At 44.8% G+C, this 13,045-nt stretch overlaps 1 protein-coding gene and 1 long non-coding RNA gene across 2 annotated transcripts in view; one reads left to right on the forward strand and one right to left on the reverse strand.

Annotated features, from left to right (window-relative positions):
- Window positions 1–226: 226 nt before the first annotated feature.
- LOC130601887 (uncharacterized) lies at window positions 227–975 on the reverse strand. The gene is made up of 2 exons (XR_008972759.1): window positions 766–975; window positions 227–423 (listed from the first exon to the last, which is right to left on the reverse strand). It is a non-coding gene; the product is annotated as an uncharacterized LOC130601887 (long non-coding RNA).
- Window positions 976–3,669: 2,694 nt separating this feature from the next.
- The window catches only part of RNF38 (ring finger protein 38), an 82,538-nt gene continuing 73,162 nt past the window's right edge, over window positions 3,670–13,045 (forward strand). The window contains exon 1 of the mRNA XM_057414266.1: window positions 3,670–4,183. Coding sequence (XP_057270249.1) covers window positions 3,670–4,183 — 514 coding nt within the window. The remainder of the gene's footprint in view (window positions 4,184–13,045) is intronic.

A 13,045-nucleotide genomic window follows, 5' to 3' on the forward strand; every position in this document is an offset into this window, starting at 1 on the left:
ACAAGACTGGCCTCCAACTCACAAATGGCAACTTAGGCTGTGCCTGCAGTAAGCAGCAGACAGCTGCAGACATGGAAAACGCAGCACTTGTGATGTTAGTGCCAGTGGAAATATCTCATACTCCACAAGTACTGCACTCAACAAGAAGGGGTTTACACACTGCTGATTTCATATGTGCTTCTCAACTACTTAAAAAAACAGATTTCTGTCTGCAGGAAGCTGGATATGCATTTTTTTCTGTACAAGAAATTTGCAGTTTATTTGCCTTCTGAAGTACATTTATCTGCTTTCTGATAAGAGAGGCATCTTTTAAAAAATCTGACACAACTCCCTCCTTTTTTCCAACTAACTGCCATCTCATCAGTCTTGCTTCCAGTAGATCTCTTCTATGTGTCCCTCTCATAATCAGGCACTTCAGCAGCACTGAGGGGTACAAAACAAGAGGTAATGAAGGATTCAGGGTTAAAATCATCCCATTGTAAAGTCTGGCTCATAAACCACAAAACATTAAACACTTCAGCTGTTGCCAGTTTTTAAGAGATGCCTTGGAAATGGGAGTTTAACTTACTCTATTTTTAATGGAACAATATACCCAATATCACTGTTTTCAACACTGGAGTACAGTAACAACCAAGAATCTGGTTCTGATTCTGGCAGACCGCTTGTAGATATGGAAATCTAGACTCAAATTCTGTGTTGTTTTTTATGCAGAATTAGTTATGAGGTTTGAAGAAACAAGCAGTCCTGATCTGCAAAAGAGCTTACATCAGTGTCAGATGTTCTTGTGGTGATCATTCTGACTCAAAACAGTGAGGTCTGAATTCACCTGAAAAGAAAAAAGCTCTACAATTCTGAGTGCAGTAGCTTTCTGATCATTGCAGTATTACAAATTCATGAACTTTAAAACAAAATGTCACAGTAGATAAAAAAGAAAAAACAAGCAAATAAATAAAAAAAGAGGAGAAAGGAAGGAGAAGAGAGGAAGATAAACCCCACTTGTTATAACTTTTCCCTGGATCTGTTTCATGTAAACCATCAATGAATTTAATTCTGGACATCCGTATGTTTCTGGTTCGGAAGATGAGTTAAGATACCAGTTGTTTTAAACCTTAAAAAGAGAAAACCTTGCCTTTTAGTACCTGAAGACTTTAAGCATACCTGAAGAAGGCTTTCTGCATACGGCCAAAAGCTTGATGGTTTGCCAAAGGTGGTAATTATCCTAACAAGGTATTAGGCTAAAGGCATCACCTCTTCTTGTCTTATTAGAGTTAAAAGACAGGTGGATCTAATTCTTCTAATGATATTATCTTGAAAATTAATTTTTATTTAAATTTAGAACCAAAAGGAAGATGGAACTCCTCAGCTTCAGAAGTAAATGAAGAACAATGCACCAGAACTGTCAAGGTTAACTGTCTGCACAGCAGCAGACAGACAGCCTTTAGTCTGGAGTGCATGCTGTATTAAGAGTTGAAGTAGCTTCATCCTGCAGAAATATGTTTTCTTTATTTCTGGAAGACAATCAAGGTGCAGAAAAATTAAAATATTGTCTTAGTTGAAGGACTGATGCCATTTTCACACCTTTCCCTGTAGTATAAAATACTCCAGTATTCAAATATGCAAAGTTTTGGAGGTCTCACAAAAAAAAAAAGGAAGTCTGTGCCACAGTGCAATCTCATGATGTAACTTCAGTATGGGAGCAGTTTTAAAGCAATTTCCCTCCAGGAAGTAAGTAAAAAATGAATGATCACAAAGCAACAGTGACTCTGTTCATCCGTCTGCCATCTGTGTATTGCCAGGATCTTCATGCAGCTGCATGTGCTTTCATGCTTGCATGTGCTTACTCTACAGCAGCAATCTGAAAGACCTGCAGACACGTTGGAAAGGTGATACAGAAGACATGACTAGAAAGAACTTCAGACCTTTGCGTTCCACAGGATTGTAATAGAACCACAGAATGGTCTGGGTTGGAAGCTACCTTTAAAGCTCATCTAGTTTCAACTAGAACCCCTCTCCAGCTTTCTTGTTGGCCCCTTTATGCACTGGGAGCTGCACTAACATCTCTCTGGAGCCTTCTCTTCCCCAGGCTGAACAAGCCCAGCTCTCTCAGCCTGTCTCCAGAGCAGAGATGCTCCAGCCTTCACAGCATCTCTGTGGCCTCCTCTGGACTCGCTCCAACAGCTCCAAATCCCTCGTGTTGTTGCACCAGAGCTGGGCACAGGACTGCGGGGGGGGGGGGTGTCTCCCCAGAGAGCAGTAGAGGGGGAGAATCCCCTCCCTTGACCTGCTGCTCATACTTTGGGGATGCAGCCCAGCACACAGGGGGGTTCTGGGTTCAAGCACACACTGTGGGCCATGGGGAGCTTCTGTCACCCAACATCCACCAAACACATCACAAAGCAGGAGCTGTTGTAGTTGTTTCCTGGTTTGGGGCTGGAGACATGAGAGGTTGATTCTGTGGACTTTAAGGAAACACGTCTAGGAAGGCTTTGAGCAGCTGGGATGTAATTGCTGGGACAATGAACCATGTCGGCAGTGAGAAATAAGTCCTCAAGGTGCTGGCCTCTGCGGGGTCATGATCACCTTGTCCTACCGCAGGTGAAAGCCTCCATCAATGACATGAAGGAAAGAGGGGAAGGGTGGCACAGCGGGGTAATGCTGACAAAGGCAAGATATGAAGAAACCTTTTCCACTCACAGCATTGCACAGGAGAAAGTGCAGTGCGATACGGAAAGAATTCTCAATCTGCACATTTCGATCTCGCAGGATTGTCGTTCTATCGATGACAGCAAGCACCTCCCCCCAGCTATCAGATCTTGCCAAGCAGCGTGTTGGTTTTTTTGTTGTTGTTGTTTGGTTTTGTTTTTGTTTGGTGATGCATGTATCGATCTTGCCGTTTTGCTCTTCCCGAAAGCCAAACCCTGCTGGCCCAGCTCGGTTAGCGCAACTTTCACCCCAGCAGAGCCGCTCGCTCGCACAGCGGCATTCCCACTGCTTTGAGAGAAACCCTTAGCCGCGTTCCCCGCACCTCCTCATGCCAATGGATTCGCTTGAACAGCGCTTACCTGACACCAACCTCATAAACCGCAATTCCCGTGACAAATTCAGGCGTGTATCGACAGCTCCGACTTTCTGCTAGCACCCGACCCCTCCCCGGCGGAGTCCCTGCAGCCGCCCGCAAGTCCAAAAGATCGCGGCCTTTGCCCACTCCCGCGGTCGGTCGGTGCATCGGAGCACAGCGGTGCTTCGCCCGGCGCAGGTGGGGAGGCCCCAGCGGCCAAGGGCCCGCATCGTATCCCCCGGCAGCGCAACGCGAGAACGACTCCGGGCTCTGCGCGTACGGTTTGGGTCTGCCTGGGGCGGGCTGAGGACCCCTGGGCCCCGGGGGCTCAGCCGATCGCGGCGTGATCCCCGGCTGCCCCTGTCCCGCTGCTTTCGTGCAGCGGTGTGCGGGGGGAGAGCGGCCTGGGGGAGGCTTCGCGCTGAGCGCTCCCGCCCGCTGGGCCCGGGCGGAGGAAGCAGGCGGGGCAGGACTGCCTCCTGGGCTGCGAGCCGGAGGGCTGCGGTCGCGTCTAGCCCGGGATGGCTCGGCGCCCACTCCCACTGCCGGTCCAGGCGCTGTCGATGTCTCCCCGCGGGCTGTAGCCGGCCCCGGCGCCGCAGAGAGAAGCGATGCAGGTTGCCGCCCGCCCGGCGCCCCGCGGGGCTCAGTCCGACGCCCGCTGCCTGTCCCCCGCCAGCCAGCGACACCGCGGTGGCGCTCCGCGCGGCGGGGATATCGGCCGCGAGCGGCCGCAGCCCCTCCAACAGCCCGGTGAGGCGGGCTGCCACCGCCGATGCGCGGCTTCTTCCACCGCCCCCTTCCTGCCTGCCTTCTCCTCCTCCCCTCCGCCGCCCCCCGCTTCCTCCGCCGCCTCCTCCCCCGCTGCTGAGGTCGCTGCAGCCGCCTTCCCCTCGGCCGCCTTCCTCCTCCTGCCGCCCCCCCAGACCCGTGCTCGCTTCGGCTTCTCCGGGCTCGCCATGAGCGGCGGCTCCAGTCGCTTGCAGCCGCCCCCCGCGCTCTGCCCGCCGTCGCTCCCTCACGGGCCGAACCCGCCAGAGCCAGGAGCGCGCAGCCAGGGCCGGGGTAGCCCCGCCGGACACGGCACACCCCGCGCCGCCCCGGGCGCCAGGGGCCCACCACCAGGTGAGCGCCAAGGGCCCGGGAGGGTGGTTCAGCCACGGGTGTCCGCCGCCGCCGGGCTGAAGGGTCTTCGAGTTGTCCTCGGCAGCGTCCGGAACCGCGGCTGTGCCGCGGGGTGACCCATACCCGGGTGGGGTCCGGTAGCTGCGGGACCGAGCTGGGCAGGTCGCAGGGCAGCAGCCCACAGGCCGCGTGTCGCCCGTCAGCAGCGGGGTGCCGAGGCCTCCGGTCGGCCGGGCTCGGCGTTGTGAAGCGCGGAGCTGCGGGTGTCGCCTCGGGTCCCCTCCCCGCCGCCAGCGCTGCCCCGCCGCCGGTGCCGCCGCGCCTCAGGCCTGGCCCGTGGTGCGCCCTCGGCAGCGCCGGGGCCTGCCCAGCCTCGCCCGTCCTCCTCTTCCTCGTGTAGCGGCCGCCGGCCTGCAGCCAGCCCGCGGGGCTGCGCTTCCGAAAGGGGTTCTTGGGGTCCCTGTCCCTGAACCAGGCGCTGCCGCTCGCAGCGGTCTGCGGTACCTGCGGAAATCCCTTGCACAGCGGCATGTCACCTCCGGTTCCTGTGCGGAGCTCCGACGTACCTTGGAAGTTGGGGTGCCTCCGTGGGAATCACGGTAGATGCTTTTGGGGCCCACGTGTTCCTGAGTTCCCTATCAGGTGTAGCCCTCAGCTGGGTCTCCCTGAGCCGGAGACTCTCTGAACCAGGGGCTTTCTCTTTTTGCTGTCGTGGAGCTTTTGTTTTAAGGACTGGGGTCGCAGTGCCCTGGCTGATGTGCTCATTGTCAGACGCCAGAACTGCTTCGGGACTGCTTGAGAGGTTCCCACATGCTGAAATTTAAACGAGAGCCTTAGGTGTTTCGGGACTAGGGCCTTTAGATGTTTTCCTAAACATCATTTTGTGAACTGCAGCCAGGAAACGGTTCTTGGGTGTGTGTGAAGTCAGGAATTAGGAAGTGATGTGGGAGAATGACAGAAAACCAGACATTCTCTGGTCCTAGAGGGTGGAGAAATAAGGTATCAAATTATTCTTCCCTTAGAACGTATTTTGAGTAGTGCTCATGACATGGGGACTGACTGGGATGATTTACAGGTGTCTGTAGCATTGGTGTTTATACTGATGGAAATCTTGTTCTGAAATGAAGTAGGTTTAATAGACAAGTCCCTCTTGAAATCTGTGGTTGGCAGCATATTAAATCTTTGATTGCCATGTAGGAAGTTGAGGAAGAACTTGAATTTTTACCTTTGAATTGTATTACATGGCTGAAAAATAGCTTTTGCTGTATGCTGTGACCATGCAGCGCAAGTGGAATATCAGTCTTACCTATCCTGCTGTCTGGGCCTTCTAAATAAAATATAGAGGAGAAGAATATGCTTCCAGTATATGTCATCTAGACGTGGAGGTTTTACCTGATAAAACTGTATTTCAATTTTTTTTTGCTTTTTCCCTTTTAATTGCTTGGAGTGTAGGTGATGACGTTATCCTAATGCATGGCCTTAAACCTTCTCCTAACCTTCCCAGGCTCTTAATAATCTGATAGACAAATTGACCTGGTATGCTACTGCTGGGAGATAAAAGCTTTTTTATCTCCCATGATCTGGATGATCTTGGTGAAAAAAGGAAGTTTTCATATACACTTATCATACAGTGAATTCACCATAAGGACCTTACTGCAAGGACCTTACTTAGGAAATGATGAGCTTTTTATTCTGCAAAAAGGGAAAAGGTTTGTCCTGAAGTTTTGGTATTCCCTAGAACATATCCATCCCATGCTTAAAAGTTCTGTGCTCTTACCATTAACATTGTAACTGGTGTAGTCAGAACCAGTTTGCTCAAAACATCCCTCGCAGATGCCCGAGTTAACTGATGAAGTTGTATGATATACTTAAGTCACAGTAGCAGATTTGTAGTAGATGAGCAGTAGTTTGTTGTCAGCCATGATCTCAAAAATATAGAAAGTATCTTCAGGAAGTATGATCTCTGGTTCTTTTAATTTTGAGATAATGTCATAATTTACAGACAAATACAAGAGATTTCTAGATTGCGGACGAGAATTGTATTTGTTTTTCTCCAAAGATGGTTATTCTGATTTTGTGAAAGTCTACCTGTTTCATTCAAGTATTTGCCACCAGAGTAAGAAAGACTGCACTGGACGCTGGTGTCAGGGCTGAACTTGGGTTCTTTTGCTGAGCATCCTCTTGGTCATGCTCTTGAAAGTGATACTCTCCTATTGCTAGTCCTAATATTTTTTGATACAAATCTGTACTGTGGTCTGGTCTTGAAACATTAGATATTAGTGAAATTATTATAGTTTATATGCAAAGGCAGGAGAAGGTTTACTATTTCCCCCCCAGCAGAAAAATATTTATTGATGGCTGGTTTGTCTTTTTTTAGCCCCCTCCCCCCCCCCCCCTTTTTTTTTTCTGTTATTGTTTCTCTGTTGCTGTTATTTTTTGCTGTTATCTCTTGCATTTTTCTCTAGTGGACTAGAAAGTGCTGGACTGAAGAGCCAATTCTTCGTTTCATTCAGGAAAATTGGTCCTGATCTTAAGAGGCAATTCACCTTCCATAAAGTACTTTGCTTTCACTGGGGTATATGCATTTTCTCTGTGAAAAAGAGAAACCCACCTAGAGGCAAGGTTGGCAGCTAGTAAAAGAGAAATGTGTCTGTAGTGGAAACAGGTAGACTTTTTCAGCTTCACCTTTTTGGTAAGGTCTGCATTAACATTCTTAGGTTTTGCAGCATTTGGAAAGGAAAGATGTCTTTTGAAAGCTGTGTGTACGTAACAGTACTGATGTGATGCATATAGTTGACGGGTGCAACTTTTCTTTTATGCGTATGAGCTTTTTGGATGTCATCCAGTTAACTTTGTTAAATTTAGACAATACTGCTTGCCCTTCTTAGGTGACAGAACCTTTAGTTGGATTGACTTAAAGATTATTGTGTAAGATGCACATGAGGCTGAGTCCCATCAGAAACCATTGTGGGGAAGAGTAATGGAAGGTGCTTAGTGAGTCAGGTACCTGTAGGCATCTCATAAGTTGTTCAGTTTGGAGAAGCTGCTCATGAAAGGGTCAGTGCCAGTTTTCAAACATGCACAACTGCAGGCTGTGAGGGGATGGACTTTCTTGTGAAGACAGTACAAGTGTGTTAAGTGCAGTAAAAACCTGTTTGAATTCATAGTAATGCTGCCTAATGCTGTACACACTAAGCAGCTGAAATATAAGTAAGAAAACTCCCTGTATGATCATATGAGCACATGTAAGCTTTTGTGCCTTTAGCAGCTGTGTGTACTTAAACTACCTATGCGTGGTATGTCTTGTTTGTTCTCAAACTGTAAAGCACTTACAGTGAGTGTCATACTTAATTCTGGTGTGCCTGGAGCTAGATGCAAGGTCTCTGATTTATGTCACAGTGATGCTTGCACAGATTTATAACCGTGTAAAATAAAGTAAGATGGAAAGATAACTTCTTAGAACAAGTGAAACACATTCAGCATATGGATGATTTTGAAGAATTGCAGTTGGTTTTGATAGATGAAAAACAAGCAAACAAAAGTAACCAACCCAAAGTGGAAACTAGTTGTAGCACCTTGATTTGAATTGATTAAAGTACGATGTTCCTAAGTAAAGAAGTGGCCTGGTGGTGCTTCTTGGTTAGAGTTACCACAATATTGTAAACCTGTTACTGTGTGTGTTTGTTGGGTAGAACTAATCTGTCTCGGAAGATTGTAATTACCTTTAGTATTTCAGAATAATTTGTTATAATGTTAGTGTGATGGTTTTGGTAGTGTTGAATTATAAAAGAAGACAGAAGGCTTAGTTTCATACTTAAATTAGTTGTACTCTGAATAGATTGTAGTAATGGAATTAATATTAGCAGACATACGTTCAGGAAGTTAGCTAGAAAAGATATGAGTTGCATATTTATGGGATTAATTTGGGAAATGAATGCAAATGTACTTCTGTAACAATTACTTTCAGATAATGTACATTCACTTTAAGTCATTCTCAGTGACTAATCTATCACTCTATTCTTTTATTTCACTTTGACTTTCTTTGCTAAATTAACTTGTGCCTATATGAACTGGAAACAATAATATTATGGCCTGAAATTGTTCTATGCCATAAATGTATTGTATGAAGTTACTTTGGAGGTATCCTTTTTGAGTGCAACCACCAACTATCTGAAGTGAATGCTAGCAGACATTGGTATTTCCCCATGCTGATGTAAGGGTTTACAGGTAATGTAAGATTGAGATAAATATATTTTAAGGAAATTTAATTAAATGAAACTGATGTGCAGATATTTTAATTAGTTCTTACAGTGTGAGCATCTTTATCCTTGCATATACTTGCATATTTCAAATGTAAAATGTGAACAGGAATGAAAAAGTTTAAATTGTCTCTACAGTGCAAATTTCAGTTTAATAATAGGAAGAAGACCAGAGATAAGCATACAGTTTTGAAACATATGCTCTGCTTTGCAACATCTGCTTGTGAAATAATCTGAACTATCCTTTTGTTCTAATCCATCAAGACACTGAGTATTGTTAGTATGCGTTGATTCAAGATAACCTACTGGAACTGCCCCTTCAGCTGCCAGAAGGACTCGGAGTTTAGGGGGCTACACAGAAGAACATAATACAGAGCTGTAAGATAGCTGGCAATTGATTTGGTTGGAAAACTCACACATCCTTTGTTAGCTACTGCCTTGCTCAAAGTTGTTAATTGCCTAAAAAATGGGATAGAGATTAATTTTCCCTAAGAGGAAAGGTGTTAGAGGTGAGTGTATGTTGACATTTTTCTACTGGTGTCACTCCATAGGCATTGCAGCTGAAAAGCAGTTTTGGTCTGACGTCAGGTACAGTTTTTGATTGGAGTTTGTCTGGTTTTGAAGCTGATGATCTCATCTCAGTTAAAGTAACTAGTAACAGGTGATTGATTCAATATGCAGTACAGCCTCTGTTCAAAGAAAAGGAATGTCACATAAGATTACAGGAATACATCTATATGTGTTTGTGTGTGTGTTAGCTTTGTTTATGTCCTAACAGTTTCCTCTTAGCCTGCATGATTTTCTGTATTTGATGGCAGTGTTACAACATTTGCATTTTCATATACATCCCAAGTTGGCATCTCAGCCGCATTACATGTGCTATTTGAGCCTTAAGGTATTTCTTTCCAAGATGAAATTACTGCAGAAAAAAGTTAGGCAGCACAGTGGATTTTGTGCTCTCACTGCTTCACCTGTGCTTTCAGGTGGGTGTAGGGACTGAAAAGTCAACACCCTTCTCAATACATTGTGAGAAGTATGTTTGCCTTGTCACAAAAAGGTTAAAATGAGAAATTGCTTTAGAGAATACTAGTAAACATGGTTGTAAATATTGCAAATTCAAAAGTGGTGGGTTTTGTTTCTTTACTTTTTATGTTTAGTTTTTACTGCTTATACAGCAGGGTTTTTTTCACCTCCGAATTATCTTGGCAAAATGAAATCCACAGGTGCATAGGATCTCTTTGACCTATGGTGTTTTTTTCCAAGAAAGACTGGGTTTGAATCTTTTTCGAACCACTAGCATTGCAGCTTTCTTGCTTAATTCTTGCGCTTCAGGTATTCTGAGTGGTCTCTTGCATGGCATCTGCTGCATAGCTGAAGTTGAGAGGGAGATGTGTCATCTAAACTTCAGAGTTGTCCATGTTAATGTGATGCTAGATGTGGGTGGGTTAACGAGAAGGTAGAGTACCAAAATGTCAGAGAACATTATGTGAAGTTTGCAGTGGGAGCTACCTTTGCATGAGTATTCTAGTATGATGGTGCTGCTTTCTCCCACTTTAGTTTTTCCGCGTTTTGTTTGGTTCATTGTGGGTTGTTGTTGTTTTTTTTTTGTGCTATTTATAGTTTTTAACACCTTCTTGTTGCATTTTTCTGTGCTTGTTCTAAACTGTTTTTTTCTTCTTTGTGTATGCAAAGTACAGTAAATGCTCAGTGGTTAGAATTCCCCATTCTTGAGGTGAAAAATGCTGCTGTTCCCTGATGACTTAAAGCTTCCTTCTGGAAATTACTTGATGTGTAATGTAGAATGGAGAATACATACTTTGCTTTATTCAGGGAAAGATGCAGAAAGTGGGTTTTGAAATAGTTAACTCATTGGTGTTTTCAGAAGTGTTTAAAGCAAGGACAGTGTACAGAGGTTTTGTTTCCTGAGCTTCTCAATTGCATGCATGTGCTTCAAGTATTCATTCTTAAAACACTCTTCCCTAGGTTTCTCTCAGCTGGGAGCTGGCTTCCCAGCTCTCAGCTCCAGTGGTTGCTTTTCCCTGGCATCGTGTTTAGGTTGAGCTGATACATCTTCCCCCTCATGCCAAGCCCTTTGCAGCCATGATGTATAAAAAACTAACATCTGTGATCAGTCTGTTGGTGGTAAAGTGTGTCAAAATGTTTCTGTCATTTCTGTTGTAATGACTGGGGTTCTCCATCCACACCAGTACTCTGTGTTGCTTGCTGCATTGTTGAGCAGCTTGTGTGGTTTTCTTGGACATGGGCTGTCAAAATAACCAGCCTTCAATTAAACACTAGAATTTCAGGGCTCAAAGCTCTTGGCACTTGGGCTTGGTCACCAGCTTCTGAGAAAAATCACAAATGGCAAATGGTAGTCTTAAAAAGAGACATACTGCATCACTTTAATTAGAAAACAACAAAACCGAAACAAGAAACCCCAAACCAAGCACACCTTCCTTCCCCTCCCCCAAACCCCAAACCCTTAAAATCCAGACAACCAGAAAAACTTGCCCAGAAAAAGTCTTTCACTGAATTGTTGTTCTTCTGTATAAGGTACACAACTGTAGCACCAGGGTATGCAGCCAGTATCAAAAGAGCATTGCTTACCCTGTGAAAGTGTTTTTATGACTGTTTTCTCTGTCCCTTATGAATGAGGGATTTTGGCTTTTCCCAGCAATGCTACTGATTTGTGCTTCAGGGCACATTTTTTTTGGAAGGAGAGTGGGAGGAATGTTGTTAGTTATCTGATATATTTTCTGCCAGTCCTTATGTTGAGGAATAAAGTACAAATTCTGTGAATTTTATTAAATTGCTTCATAATATGCATACCTGGAAAGCTGCCTGTTAGGAGGACTACTCTAAAATTATTTACAAATTGCTAAAAGCCATACACAGTGTTTATTTGCATGGCTTCTATTTGTATGAGAGCCTGAGGAGTGACAATTAAACCGCAAAGGATGGCTGGTATATAGAACAGTTCGGTCTGCTGGAGAAGAGGTGGAGCAGTGCTATATGCTATATATACAGCATAACAGTTTGGAAACATTTGCTGCATGTTTTTTTTCAGCACAGCTCTTTATGTTTCTCTGCTTTGCACATGGTGTTTGTTCAGGTTCCAAAGTAGAAACATTAGAGATTTATATTTACTATCTGCTCGGGCTCTTGCCGCAAAGATTTGGGTTTTAGGCATAGATACTTCTGGTTTCATGAGGTGCATGTGCCAGTGTCTGGAGGATCTGAACTGCAATGGACTTTTCTTCCCTGCCTACAGGTTGCCATTTTAAAGTGATGTTTTCATTCTCCTTAAAAACATACTCTACGCCTATTTTTAGTGTGTGAAGACTTTCTATATAGATCTTCCACATGGCATCACTTTTTCCCTGTTTGTAAGTTGACATGGCACCAGGAGCAAACAACAGCTTTTAGAGAGAACTTCTGTGCAGATGTAGCTTGTTGAGCGTTTTGGCTCAGAAACCCTGGGAGTCTATGATCCTTGTGGTCTGTGTGCATTTTTGGGCAGGATTGCTGCTTGTGTGATATGATCTGAAAACTGCTTTTGCAATTGATTTAGGGGGTTGGATGCAGGTTAGATTTGTGAGCAGTTTCAGACATCCCTTACGATTTTTGGAGGCTTGGCAAAGAAGTGTGTTCAATTTACAGAAATTTGTGACTGTGCTTGTGAAGAAGTGAAGCAGCAAACACAGTGGTATGTGCTGCAGCGGCCTATTTCAAGAAAGTGGAACCCAAGATACATTTGATGTTCTTCATGGCTGTGTGTTGAGCTGGACTGAAAAAACTGAGGGAGACACATCCAGAATTCTTTTCTTTTTTTTTACTTTTTTTTTTTTTTCATTAAATTCATTTTTAAAACACTACCAGTCTCTTGTATCTGTAGCATCTTCCACTTGCTGGCTGTAACTGGTCAGTCACCCATGATGCTGAGTCATAGAAGTTGTGTCTATAAATCCTTCTTTAAACCAATAACCTGCAACAATTTTGGGTTGATGAAATGTTACATGGATTTATTTTTCTCTTCGTAATTTGAAATCAGTGTGAGGGTGGGAAGATTTGGTCATCCTGAATGAGGATGGTTGAGCGGTTGAGTCAGTTCCATCCTGAAACCCGCAATGGAGTTCTCAGGAGAAAATGTTTAGCCAGTCTGTAAATTCATAATGTGCTGGTTAACTCCTAGTGTGGAAAAATGGATATTTTCTTTGGAGGGGGGGAGAAAAGAGGGGATGGGATTTAAATCTTACTGGTCCTGCTTTTATGCAGTGAGGTACAGAAAGTATCAATAATAAAGAACTTGAACATTGAGGAAAAACAGCTTCAGTGATTTGTTGTGTTTTGGCTGCTTCTTTAAAAAGGACATAGTGAACATGAAGAATTGGGGAAGAGCTGTGAAAGTGGTAAAGATAGTGTGATGACAGTGGCTGGGATGGTGTCAGCATCAAAACCCCCTCCTGTTACTGAACATGTTTCTGGTGGAATAGTGATCCTCCATCTAGTTTGCAGGTAACACTGTGATGTGGGGACCAGTTGGTATGCTGGGTGCAGCTCTACTATTAGGGGGACCTTGACATCCCAGAGAACTGGGGACCTG

The sequence above is a fragment of the Pezoporus wallicus genome, unplaced genomic scaffold, assembly GCF_028554395.1.
Source record: "Pezoporus wallicus isolate ANWC-B61680 ecotype Strahan unplaced genomic scaffold, APGP_CSIRO_Pwel_v1 contig_4830, whole genome shotgun sequence".
Taxonomy (NCBI): Eukaryota; Metazoa; Chordata; class Aves; order Psittaciformes; family Psittacidae; genus Pezoporus; species Pezoporus wallicus.